The sequence below is a fragment of the Eptatretus burgeri genome, chromosome 10 (genome assembly GCF_056783735.1).
Source record: "Eptatretus burgeri isolate ZD-2024b chromosome 10, Ebu_testis_v1, whole genome shotgun sequence".
In the NCBI taxonomy this organism is placed as follows: domain Eukaryota; kingdom Metazoa; phylum Chordata; class Myxini; order Myxiniformes; family Myxinidae; genus Eptatretus; species Eptatretus burgeri.
Window position 1 is genome coordinate 104,579,188 of NC_140970.1, and position 13,953 is coordinate 104,593,140.

General features: G+C 43.4%; 1 protein-coding gene and 1 long non-coding RNA gene across 11 annotated transcripts in view; one reads left to right on the forward strand and one right to left on the reverse strand.

The window, feature by feature from the left end:
• Nucleotides 1-13,953, forward strand: part of LOC147019356 (fibroblast growth factor 13-like) — a 195,395-nt gene that overhangs the window by 42,343 nt on the left and 139,099 nt on the right. For 6 of the 10 annotated variants that reach the window (XM_085899793.1, XM_085899804.1, XM_085899799.1 and 3 more), the window contains one exon: nt 1,643-1,718. The exons of the other annotated variants lie outside the window; for them this stretch is intronic. In XM_085899793.1, coding sequence (XP_085755919.1) covers nt 1,698-1,718 — 21 coding nt within the window. In that variant the 5' untranslated portion in view covers nt 1,643-1,697. The remainder of the gene's footprint in view (nt 1-1,642; nt 1,719-13,953) is intronic. 10 annotated transcript variants of the gene reach the window in all.
• Nucleotides 9,261-13,953, reverse strand: part of LOC147019358 (uncharacterized) — a 33,913-nt gene continuing 29,220 nt past the window's right edge. Inside the window, exon 3 of the long non-coding RNA XR_015062757.1 lies at nt 9,261-10,085. This is a non-coding gene — a long non-coding RNA (uncharacterized LOC147019358). The remainder of the gene's footprint in view (nt 10,086-13,953) is intronic.

Below are 13,953 nucleotides of genomic sequence, written 5' to 3' on the forward strand. Positions count from 1 at the left end.
TACCGGCCTGCGACACAGCCTGCCAATTAGCTTACTACCAGCCTGGGACACGGGTGACCTGTGACGCCTGCCAATCGTTTTACGGCCAGCCTGGGACACGGGTGACCTGTGACATGGCTCGCCATTCGGTTTTCGGGCAGCTTGCATTATTAATGTTGTGATTTTTATTAACAACCTTTAGGTTGTGATAAATAATAATAATAACATTTCAAAGAAGTGAGTCAGTGGATTCCTTTCCGTACGACATTTCTTTGTACTTCAGCTGACGAGAGAGAGAGAGAGAGAGAGAGAGAGAGAGAGAGAGAGAGAGAGAGAGAGAGAGAGAGAGAGAGAGAGAGAGAGAGAGAGAGAGAGAGAGAGAGAGAGAGAGAGAGAGAGAGAGAGAGAGAGAGAGAGAGAGAGAGAGAGAGAGAGAGAGAGAGAGAGAGAGAGAGAGAGAGAGAGAGAGAGAGAGAGAGAGAGAGAGAGAGAGAGAGAGAGAGAGAGAGAGAGAGAGAGAGAGAGAGAGAGAGAGAGAGAGAGAGAGAGAGAGAGAGAGAGAGAGAGAGAGAGAGAGAGAGAGAGAGAGAGAGAGAGAGAGAGAGAGAGAGAGAGAGAGAGAGAGAGAGAGAGAGAGAGAGAGAGAGAGAGAGAGAGAGAGAGAGAGAGAGAGAGAGAGAGAGAGAGAGAGAGAGAGAGAGAGAGAGAGAGAGAGAGAGAGAGAGAGAGAGAGAGAGAGAGAGAGAGAGAGAGAGAGAGAGAGAGAGAGAGAGAGAGAGAGAGAGAGAGAGAGAGAGAGAGAGAGAGAGAGAGAGAGAGAGAGAGAGAGAGAGAGAGAGAGAGAGAGAGAGAGAGAGAGAGAGAGAGAGAGAGATTAAAATGGTGTGGCATCGAGTGTTGTGGAAAGATCTATTCTATAAGTACCGTTAATATGTATGGAACGTTGGAACCCAGAGCTCGTACACGAACATGAAAGCCAAGACTTGTTTGACACGACTCTTCAATCTTGGCTGCCACCGTGGTTTTCACAAATCACCAAAGCCTCATTACTGGAGGCTCCAAGTGGAATATTTTGCAGAAATATTTTATACACTGGTATTTATTCTTATTTATTTGTATGTCGCCTGTGGCTGCTTGGCTTCATCATTTTTGGGGGGCGCTGCTGTTTCGCTGATGCGGTGCCCCTGTTACCAGCAACCCGGTACTCATTTTGCCAACCTCAGAATGATGACGGGCTGAATCAGCCCACTTGGTGTTGGTTCAACGTAACGACAGGTACTTGAACTCGAGACCCTAAGATCTTAAGCCAGTCCCCCTAACCGTTAACACCAGACTTTTAAAATAAATTTAATGTCGGAGTGATTCTATTGAATCATATTTTGTTCATCTTTTGCATGTTGTGCTCTGAATGCAATGATTACATCGATCTTTGCACACATTCGGATATCGCTCCAGGTATACCTGGAGTAGGAAACGTGTCGTTGTTCGTCTGGAACTCGCACGAGTTGCAAGGATGTCATGAAGCACTTTGAGGCTGCAGACACCTTGAAATGCTGGAACTGCGGCGTTAATAACAAAATCCTGCAAATATGCATGTAAAGAAAATTCTCGTTCGAAAGGCAGTCGTTCAGTGTTTGTTAACAGGTCACCTATTCACACACAGATCACACAGAAGAAACTCCAAGTTCAACATGTGGTGATGCCTTCAGAAGAGATTAATGATGGAGGGTCATTTCCAGGTGAATCATGTTCCTGTGTTTAGATAATTTGGGTGTGGAATAAATCCTGTACATCCTGAACGACCCATACATCTTGCCACCTGCACATGCCGCTATAAACCCTGTCACACCCCCACTATAAGCCTTGCTCCCACTATAAACCCCATCACCCCCACTATAAACCTCTTCACCCCCCGCTATAAGCCCTGTCACCCCCACTATAAGCCTTGTCACACTCCCACTATAAACCCCGTCACCCCCACTATAAACCCCGTCACCCCCACTATAAACCTCTTCACCCCTACTATAAACCCCGTCACCCCCACTATAAACCTCTTCACCCCTACTATAAACCCTGTCACCCCCAATATAAACCTCTTCACCCCCCGCTATAAGCCCTGTCACCCCCACTATAAGCCTTGTCACACTCACACTATAAACCCCGTCACTCCCACTATAAACCCTGTCACCCCCACTATAAACCTCTTCACCCCCCACTATAAACCCCGTCACCCCCACTATAAACCTCTTCACCCCCCGTTATAAGCCCTGTCACCCCCACGATAAGCCCTGTTACACTCTCACTATAAGCCCCGTCACCTCCACTATAAGCCTTGTCACACTCCCAATATAAGCCCTGTTACACTCTCACTATAAACCCCGTCACCCCCACCATAAACCTCTTCACCCCCCGCTATAAGCCCTGTCACCTCCACTATAAGCCCTGTTACACTCTCACTATAAACCCCGTCACCCCCACGATAAGCCCTGTTACACTCACTATAAGCCCCGTCACCCCCACTATAAGCCCTGTTACACTCACTATAAGCCCCGTCACCCCCACTATAAGCCCTGTTACACTCACTATAAGCCCCGTCACCCCCACCGTAAACTTCTTCACCCCCTGCTATAAGCCCTGTCACCCCCACTATAAGCCCTGTTACACTCTCACTATAAGCCCTGTCACCACCACTATAAGCCCTGTTACACTCTCACTATAAGCCCCGTCACACCCACTATAAGCCCTGTTACACTCTCACTATAAGCCCCGTCACACCCACTATAAGCCCTGTTACACTTTCACTATAAGCCCATCACCCCCACTATAAGCCCTGTTACACTCTCACTATAAGCCCCGTCACCCCCACTATAAGCCCTGTTACACTCTCACTATAAGCCCCGTCACCTCCACTATAAGCCCTGTTACACTCTCACTATAAACCCCGTCACCCCCACTATGAGCCCTGTTACACTCACTTTAAACCCCGTCACCCCCACTATAAGCCCTGTTACACTCTCACTATAAGCCTCGTCACCTCCACTATAAGCCCTGTTACACTCTCATTATAAACCCCGTCACCCCCACTATGAGCCCTGTTACACTCACTTTAAACCCCGTCACCCCCACTATAAGCCCTGTTACACTCTCACTATAAACTCTGTCACCCCCCCCTTTTAGCCCTGTTACACTCTCACTAACAGCCCCATCACCCTCACCATAAGCCCTGTTACACTCTCACTATAAGTCCCGTCACACCCACTATATGCCCTGTCACACCCTCACCATAAACCCCGTCACCCCCACTATAAGCCCTGTTACACTCACTATGAGCCCCGTCACCTCCACTATAAGCCCTGTTACACTCTCACTATAAACCCCGTCACCCCCACTATAAGCCCTGTTACACTCTCACTATAAACCCCGTCACCCCCACTATAAGCCCCGTCACCCCCACTATAAGCCCCGTCACCCCCACTATAAGCCCTGTTACACTCTCACTATAAACCCCGTCACCCCCACTATAAGCCCTGTTACACTCTCACTATGAGCCCCGTCACCTCCACTATAAGCCCTGTTACACTCTCACTATAAACCCCGTCACCCCCACTATAAGCCCTGTTACACTCTCACTATAAGCCCCGTCACCCCCACTATAAGCCCTGTTACACTCTCACTATAAGCCCCGTCACACCCACTATAAGCCCTGTTACACTCTCACTATAAGCCCCGTCACCCCCACTATAAGCCCTGTTACACTCTCACTATAAGCCCCGTCACCCCCACTATAAGCCCTGTTACACTCTCACTATAAGCCCCGTCACCCCCACTATAAGCCCTCTTACACTCTCACTATAAGCCCCGACACCCCCACTATAACCCCTGTTACACTCTCACTATAAGCCCTGTCACCCCCACTATAAGCCCTGTTACACTCTCACTATAAGCCCTGTCACCCCCACTATAAGCCCTGTTACACTCTCACTATAAGCCCCGTCACACCCACTATAAGCCCTGTTACACTCTCACTATAAGCCCCGTCACACCCACTATAAGCCCTGTTACACTTTCACTATAAGCCCGTCACCCCCACTATAAGCCCTGTTACACTCTCACTATAAGCCCCGTCACCCCCACTATAAGCCCTGTTACACTCTCACTATAAGCCCCGTCACCTCCACTATAAGCCCTGTTACACTCTCACTATAAACCCCGTCACCCCCACTATGAGCCCTGTTACACTCACTTTAAACCCCGTCACCCCCACTATAAGCCCTGTTACACTCTCACTATAAGCCTCGTCACCTCCACTATAAGCCCTGTTACACTCTCATTATAAACCCCGTCACCCCCACTATGAGCCCTGTTACACTCACTTTAAACCCCGTCACCCCCACTATAAGCCCTGTTACACTCTCACTATAAACTCTGTCACCCCCCATTTTAGCCCTGTTACACTCTCACTATCAGCCCCATCACCCTCACTATAAGCCCTGTTACACTCTCACTATAAGCCCCGTCACCCCCACTATAAGCCCTGTTACACTCTCACTATAAACCCCGTCACCCCCACTATAAGCCCTGTTACACTCTCACTATGAGCCCCGTCACCTCCACTATAAGCCCTGTTACACTCTCACTATAAACCCCGTCACCCCCACTATAAGCCCTGTTACACTCTCACTATAAACCCCGTCACCCCCACTATAAACCCCGTCACCCCCGCTATAAGCCCCGTCACCCCCACTATAAGCCCTGTTACACTCTCACTATAATGCCCGTCACCCCCACTATAAGCCCTGTTACGCTCTCACTATGAGCCCCGTCACCTCCACTATAAGCCCTGTTACACTCTCACTATAAACCCCGTCACCCCCACTATAAGCCCTGTTACACTCTCACTATAAGCCCCGTCACCCCCACTATAAGCCCTGTTACACTCTCACTATAAGCCCCGTCACCCCCACTATAAGCCCTGTTACACTCTCACTATAAGCCCCGTCACCCCCAATATAAGCCCTGTTACACTCTCACGATAAGCCCCGTCACCCCCACTATAAGCCCTGTTACACTCTCACGATAAGCCCCGTCACCCCCACTATAAGCCCTGTTACACTATCACTATAAGCCCCGTCACCCCCACTATAAGCCCTGTTACACTCTCACGATAAGCCCCGTCACCCCCACTATAAGCCGTGTTACACTCTCACTATAAGCCCCATCACCCCCACGATAAACCCTGTTACACTCTCACTATAAGCCGTGTCACACCCCCACTATATGTCCCGTCACCCCCGCTATATGCCCCGTCACCCCCACTATAAGCCCCGTCACCCCCACTATATGCCCCGTCACCCCCACTATATGCCCCATCACCCCCACTATATGCCCCGTCACCCCCACTATATGCCCCCTCACCCCCATTATAAGCCCCGTCACCCCCGTTATAAGCCTGGCACATACATCCAATCACGTCCTTGAATTTCCAGGCCTGCTTGACATGATAACAGTAGTAGTGAAGTTTAATCCAGCCATGCTTATTCATTTATTAATATGAGCTCAGCATGCTTCAACATCATGGCATTGCCATCATGGTAATACCATGTACGGTTGATTTCGAGGGTATGTACATCGGTATTATGTCATCATTTGTTAAATTTGATGTAATCGTTTTTGTAACTGATCTATCATAAGCATTTTCCTCTTTCTCTCAACCGACTGGCAGAGCAATCAGTACTTTTCACTTTTGCTGGCAATGGCGAAGTTGATTGACTAAATGCTTGAAATTAAGCGCACGTTCATGTAAATGGCCACTATTGGGATGAAAAATCCTGATGTTTTGCTTCTGGCCCTCACTAGCTAGTCCGTCACTGTTATTTTCCTTATTGTGATTTATTGTTCCCAATTTCATTTGTAAAATAATAATGAAATGTTATATTGTTGAATTGGGTGGAAAATGCTACTTCGTGGGGCATACCGCTTCAATGCTACTTAATAGTGGGGCATACCGCTTCAACACGACTGTGAAGTTTGTTTTCATGAAACGAGTGAAGTTCACAACTCCGACACCATCCTCTTATCCCTTGATATTGTAACAGCTGCTTTGTGTATCACGAATGATGCAATGAAACTAGACCGACACCCGGTAGAGCACGTACCTCCGCCAGCTTGAACAGTTCACGTCTTGTATCCTACCGATAGGCCGGATCTGGATTCAGACCTGAAGCAAAATCGAATCGGCTTGTTCTCGTCACCCACCCAACTCATCCTACAAATTTTGTTTAAATCCGTCCACAACCTTTTGAGATATCGTACTCACAGACAGACAAATAGAGAGACAGACAAACATGGTTGGAAACGTGACTTCCATCCACCCTTGGTGGCAGAAGTAAAAATTGTGTCATGTACTTGTACGACTCGTTCAACGACCCTCTGCATTTAGTCCTGTCAACTTAACCCCAACAACTGCAAGTCTCTACTGATCGCATCCTCCCAGGTCTTTTTCAGTGTACCTCCTGGTCCTTTCCCCTCAGGCATGTCCAATGACCCCACCTTTTGCAAGACACACACCGAATATCGTTTGACCCCACTCCCTCACCACAAGTCCCACAGGGCTATTTCCCGCTCTCCTTGCTTTCTCCTTTTCCCCCCACTAACCATCAGTTTAATCTTATCCACATTCACCCCCAATCCCTCATCAAATATGAAACATCTCCATTGCTTCTAATTCAGTTTTTGCTGTCAAGATTCGGTCAGCTGCTATTAATAATTCCATGGAAATCCGACCCTCTCCTGGAACTAGTACAGAAAGCAAGGCCTCAATGCTGATCCTTGATGTAAACCTGCTCTCATTTCATCGCTGTTGGAAAATTGATTAGTGGTCACTCCTGCATCCTCCCCTCTCCGCAGCCCATCCATAGTGCAGACAGCGAGTAGTGATTGATCCGCTCCTTCCTCCGAGTCTCGTGGGACTGGTCCCGAGGCACACCCTTACTTCTCTCGCTCACTGTGAGCAGAATTCATTTCCTATTATTGAAGGCAGATTAATCTGAATGGAGATTGCAATGATAAATTATCTGTGCGTGGGTCATGAAATCTCCAGTGTGTTCCGATTTTTTGAAATCGTTCTTTAGTTTCCGATCACCACTGACAGGTGGGTTTATGTTCAATGGACAAAACCACGAGGTGGATTCGCTATCCGGTTTCATATTCACAAAGCAAGCTGATAAGCAGACAACATCGTTATTGCCTTTGTCTTCTCTGATTATTTCATCTTCAACTAGAATGGTACTGGTGGAGGACATACCTCTGCCAGGTTGAACAGGTTACCTGGTGTACCCACTGATAGACTGGATCTGGATCAGGAGCTGAACCAAAATCTAATCAGCTTGTTCTTATTTCCTGACAAACTCATCCACCAAGTTTCGTCCGAATCAGTCCATAACTGTTTGAAATATCCTGTTCACAAACAGGCAGACAGATGTGGGTGAAAACAAAACGTCCGTGCACCTTCTGTGGTGCAGGTAATAAAGGTTAATTCAGCTATGCAATAACATACAACATATCTATACAATAACTATATATATATATATATATATATATATATATACACAGTTTGAGTCTATGGTTAGATGGAGGTGCTGTGTCATGGAGATATCTTCAAGATAACGTGTGTATTGGTTCACGAAAAATATTTTCACGAAAAACATAAGTGACCACTATATTCGTTATTGTTGTGTGTCTGTCTGTCTGTCTGTCCCGAGCATAGCTCCGTGGGTTTTGATCCGATCCTGATGAAATTTTGGTGGGAGGTTTATATCATGATCTCGTTGTGTTTTCCTGAAAATATGGGCAGAGCCACGCCCAAAAAACGTGTTTTTAGGGGGTAGCTGATTTCAATTTGCATCTTCTCCGAGGGGTTTTGTCGAATCTGACAGGGGTTTCGGTATTTGGTTAGCGCAATGGCACCTGCATAGCCCCACGGAGCTCGATTTTTAATTTTCGTCCCAAGGTCAAGGTCACGAACTTAGAAAATTGCGATTTTGACATAAAAAAAATTATTCTCCGAGGGGTTTGTCAAATCTGGCAGGGGTTTCGGTATTTGGTTAGCGCAATGGCACCTGCGTAGCCCCACAGAGCTCGATTTTTCATTTTCGTCCCAAGGTCAAGCCCACAAGGTCACGAACTTAGAAAATTGCGAATTGTGTTTTTAGGGGGTAGCCGATTTCAATTTGCATCTTCTCCTAGGGGGTTTGTCGAATCTGGCAGGGGTTTTCGGTATTTGGTTAGCCCAATGGCGCCTGCATAGCCCCATGGAGCTCCATTTTTCATTTTAGTCCCAAGGTCAAGGTCACAAGGTCATGAACTTAGAAAATTTCGAATTTTGACATAAAAATCAGATGACCGCCCAAACTTTGAGAGCTAGATGACAATATTTTTTATGCATAATCTTGAGGTCATTCCCCACGTAAAGTTTTGAAACTATTTTTCTCTATCTCGAACACCTTGCCCATGGCACCCCCTTCAAGTTTGTTTTTACGCTGATTTCATCAAAGTATGGATAATCCGAGGAGTGTGAAATGCCATATAGCCTATATGACGTTATATTGTTCCTGGAATGTTCCAGAGGAAGTTTTGCACCAAAGGTTATAATCCTTGACCTTTGACCTTTGAAGTTCACAAAGGTCAAATTCTCAAAGTTGTGGGAAACGAACCGGGTTTTCGACCTTCTTCGACGAACTAACTCCATTAAGCTATCACACGTATCCTGTTTCCTTATTTTAATGTCCACAACATTGTTTTGTGACCTTTAAAGGTTATGAAAAGGTCAAATTTTGAAAGTTGTTGAACGAAACCGGGTTTTCGACATTTTGCAGCTAATAACCTGTCACTCGTACAACATCATGTTGATCATTTTTATAACTTGGTCAAACATTATCACATTGTCTCATCCTTGACTTCTGAAACAATCTACATCGTCAAATACGGCTCGTGAACCATCGTCGTCTTCAAACTTGTCGCTTAAGTTTTTTTTTATCATATAAAGAGGTGTATGATTAAAGTTATTCATATGTTGTAGTACTTTAAATAAAAGTGATAATTAAATAAGTTTGAAGAAGCTTAGTGCATTGCTGCATTGACTAACTGGACACAACTTTGATCTTGTAGGATAATATATATATATATATATATATATATATATATATATATATATATATATATATATATATATATATATATACATATTGTTACGGCTATGGGTACCGAATGTATTGTTAGGGGGTTAATCCTCATTTCTCCTCGGAAGAGCCGGACCTGGGGCCACCGCTCACAATTAACTTCATGGTATGATCGGTTGCTTTGCAACCACAAACGCCAATCAACTAACCACGAGTTTCAGTGTCTACCGTCTGATTTTCCATTTAACTTGAGGTCACGTAGCTTCCTGAATGGGGAGTGTGCCCTCGGCAAAGCACCAATCTTATCTTGATTAGATCTTAAGTAGGGCGGCCGAGCGTTTACCGCTGGTGCATACCAACTATGACAGGTTAATTAGTTTGGTAATTACCTCCCAGTCTATCTAGATTCGGACAATGCTGGACCAATGGAAGGAAAGGACAAGCACGGACAGGTTGAAACGTCAACAAGGAATTTATTAATAAGAAAAAATAAATAAACTGAAGAACTTTTTATTTCCTTGTAGTGTAGGTAGATGAATTCAAATCAATCAAAATAATTTCAAACAAATAAAGAATTCAACAGACATTGAGAGAAAAATAGACAAAGAGCAGATGCTTATCACTATGCATTACTTAACAATTAAACACGAGACAAGGGTACCCAGCAGATCATTCATGGGGGGAAAGAAATCCGGTCTCGGATTACCAAGGTCGAAGTCGTCATGCGTCAAATAAAATGTCACAAAATGTGTGAGCGTGCCTTGGTCCGTTGCCAGTGCCCTGCCTCGCCATGCACCCACCTGCAAACAGGCTCAAACACCAATCGACGTCACGTCGTCACCTCCAGGAACCAGGGATGCCAAGAATCAGGTATGAGCAGAAGCAGCAGGAATGGTCCAACCATCACCCACCATCAGGTGCCACCAGGAGCTGCAACCAATGGACAACTGTAAGGACCTGTAAAGCACTGTAAGGAGCTATAAGGTGCTGTGACACGCTGCAAGAGGCTATAAGGCACTGAGGTTGTCACCAGTGAACTGTCAGAAAAACGGTCCTCCCGTCCTTTTTATAGGCGACCAGTCTGGGTGGAATCTCAAGCAGACTTCAGCCAAATCCACCTTGTTTATTGGCACATCGTTGCACGTGACCAACCGTCAACCTCGTGATCATTCCTTCCTTACCAGAGCGAGATGCAACCCCAAATCAACACAGGCCTGGCTTACGGTGCCATGTTTGTGTTGCTGGACGAACAGCCATTTGCCAGAATTACCGAGTGAAAATGTGAAGCACTCACAAAACGTCAACAACCACCACCTCTCTGTTCAGCCCGACACAAACAAGAGCCAGCTCGCATCCATAGAGCTGCTGAACGGGGCGTCAATCATCGATGGAAAAAGATGGATGTCAAACGCCAATCAAAGAGATATGAGTGATGTATATGATCCACAGTCATGTTTGGCTGTGAGAATAACTGCTCAGGAAAAGCCTGCGGTGTGCTTACTCAAATGTCCTGTAAGTGCAAAGTGTAAATATATCGTCCACCTCCAAGCCAATGTGTCCTGATGGAAGTAGACGAGCCTCCGTTGGGATCTCACCTGCATAAACGTGTCGTAACGAGAAAAAGGCCATCCCATAAGAAAGGGAATCTATTCTATACCCTTCTCCAATGCATCAAAGTTGGAATCCCACCAGACATGGAGATGGGTCTATCCTGGACATGCATTTATGGAAATAACTGTCTGAGAACATAAATGTTTGTATGCATTAGTCTGATCCGATTCTGAAAACCATAACAATATGTATGTATATATATATATATATATGTATGTATATATATATATATATATGTATATATATATATATGTATATATATATATATATAGATATATATATATATATATATATATATATATATATATATATATATATATATATATAGTGTCCCAAAAGTGACCTAGGGATTTAGAAATTAAATAAATAACATTTCTGTTTTTTAATAATGTATGATTCTTTTTATACCAAAAGAAAATTTACAAAATGGAGATAAATTTGCTTTATTTTGAAAAATGATGCAGCTTAGATGTCCTCCATTTTAGGCTTCGGAGAGACGGGCTTTTTCGACAGCATTTTCCATAACAGCGGACAATAATTCTGGCTGCAGCCCTCGAATTTCTGCACAGATGTTGTCCTTTCACTGCTGAATTGTATGGGGCTTATTGATGCCTACATGCTCCTTTAGGTAACCCCAAAGAAAATAATCAGGAGGTGTCAAATCAGGAGAACGTGATGGCCAAGAAATTTCTGAATTTCGCGAAAATTATTCGGTGTCCATGCTCTTTGGGTGAGAATAATTGATCGATGAAATTTAACATAAAATTCCACGATTTTGGTTCTTTGTTCAGTTGTGAATTTTTCCATGAGAAATTTCCAAATGTTAATCTAAATTCTGAAAAGAAAAGAAAAACAAATGATTGAAAATCAGAAATGTTATTTAATTTCTAAATCCCTCGGTGACTTTTGGGACACCCTGTATGTTTATTGTTTATATATATATATATATATATATATATATATATATATGTATATATATATATATATATATATATATATATATATATATATGTGTGTGTGTGTGTGTGTGTGTATTGTTATGTCTGGCTTTCTTCTAGGGACTACGGTGCAGTAATTGGTATTTATTTTGATGTTCCCTTCCACTCAAGCCGAGAGATCTTCGTTCAACACATACTATCGTCATTTTGAAACTCAATAACGGTTTTTACAAATATAAACCTCCATTTGACTCGTTTGAACGTTACCCCATAGGAAAAGTGATACAAATCAACGCTGTAAACTGACCTGTTTCGTGACATGTCACCTTTAAATCACGCACTCTGTGCACGCGATACGATCGTCCGTTATTTCCAATCCAATGCAGAATTTTTGAATCGATCCATGCACAAGTCTTCCTTTCTCGGCCAAAAGCTGTGCAACAATTCGGATTCCTAATTGTACCGATTATCAGCAGCCATGCATTTGAATCCGGTGAGAACCACTTCACATTGACAACCACTGCACAATATAGCCAAAGGTTGTATTGTATGCCCTTTATTAAATCCCCATATGCTTTGAAATCTATTGAGATAATGAAATGTACAAGTGATTTGCAGCATCAGTTGGATTGATTGATCTCTTTAACATTTGGTGTGTGTGTGTGTGGTGTGCATTGTGTGGTGTGCATTGTGTGTGCACTTGTGCTTGCAGTGTGCGGTGTGTGTGCATGCGCTTAATCTTTTATTTACCCAATTGTACTGCATTTACCCAAGGAATGAGGCAGCAATTCCTTGATAATCTTGCGACATAACTGATGCCAGTGGTTGGAAAGCCATTTTGTCGAGTTTGCATTTTGTCAAAACAATCAGTTAATAACCCAATCAGTATATCCAGAGAAGAAGCTATGTTAGTGGAATTAGACTAATTTGAGCTTGCAATTTGGGCCAAACTCATATAATAGGCATGAACTCTTAAATATGTCAGGCAGGCCCACTGTGGGCACAAGTTTAGTGCAGGTTGTTTTATTTGATTGCTTATCATCAATTGTGTCTAGACCTCGATTAATATCCTTAATTTATCATCTGCATGAAGGGAATATGTTGTTTAAAATAAAAAGAAAAATCTACAGGAATAAATGGCAATGTGTGTGTCTGGTGTGTGTGTGTGCATGTGTGTGTGTCTCCTCCATCCATAACTCCAAAACCATGAAACCTAGCATCCTGAAACTTTGCATGCAAACTCAGGGAACTCCAAGGAAGCGCAATAGTGTAAATTGGGTGTTTGGGTGAATTAAAACACCCCTTTTGAAAATAATTAACGACGTTATTTAATTACATCCTTCATCAGGCAATCCTCAGAGCCACCTCGCCCTATATGGCACCTTAAGGCATTTCTTGTAGGCCGGGGGCCAGTGGGACCTACCTTGCACCCCCCCCCCGCTTGCGACAATTTTTCACTGATACCACAGTATTCATATATATCCCAAGTATAAGAAAAAACATGTTCCCAGAAAACGAACTCATTTGCACTATGCTTTATTAAGCTGTTTCCATGGCAACCAATCAAAAATAGACGAATCTCTCAAAGATCGGCAAAATGTCAATATCTCTGTCAAATATAAACATAAAATCACAAAATTGGTGTCAAATTAAAGCTTATACATTTACGTATTAAACTATATTTTGTTTATGCTCATGAGCTCATTGCATATTAATTTAATTTGACTTGAAGACAATAATTCACACAAAAATGCAAGAATTTCCATTTTCTTTCCTTGTAATTACCACACATGTCAGTTTTTTGTCAAAATAACATTACTTAAGTGTTGCCAGATACAAGCCAGGTTGGCAAAAAATATATTTAAAATTTTGAATTTTTTAATGCAGGCTAATTAGCATAAAATACAAAGCACAATGAATCGTTCGAATATCATGCGAAATCAGATTAATCAATAGAATTAATTACCTGGGCCTGATATAATACATAACTGTGACTTATGATGTCTGTTGGTTTTTAAGGGAAACAACTATTTTATGTTTGAGTAAAAGTAGTGGAAATAATTTTAAATGCATTGATATGCTAATTAGGATCCGCCATTATGGAAATTCTCATTTTCGTAAATATCTCAACTTCTGGTACATGGAAATTTGTAAATGAGGAATCTACACATATGTTTGGAGGTTCAAGGAATACAGTGAACATATTTCCTTTGTTGTCAGAGATGTAGAATAATGTTTGGATAGCTTAA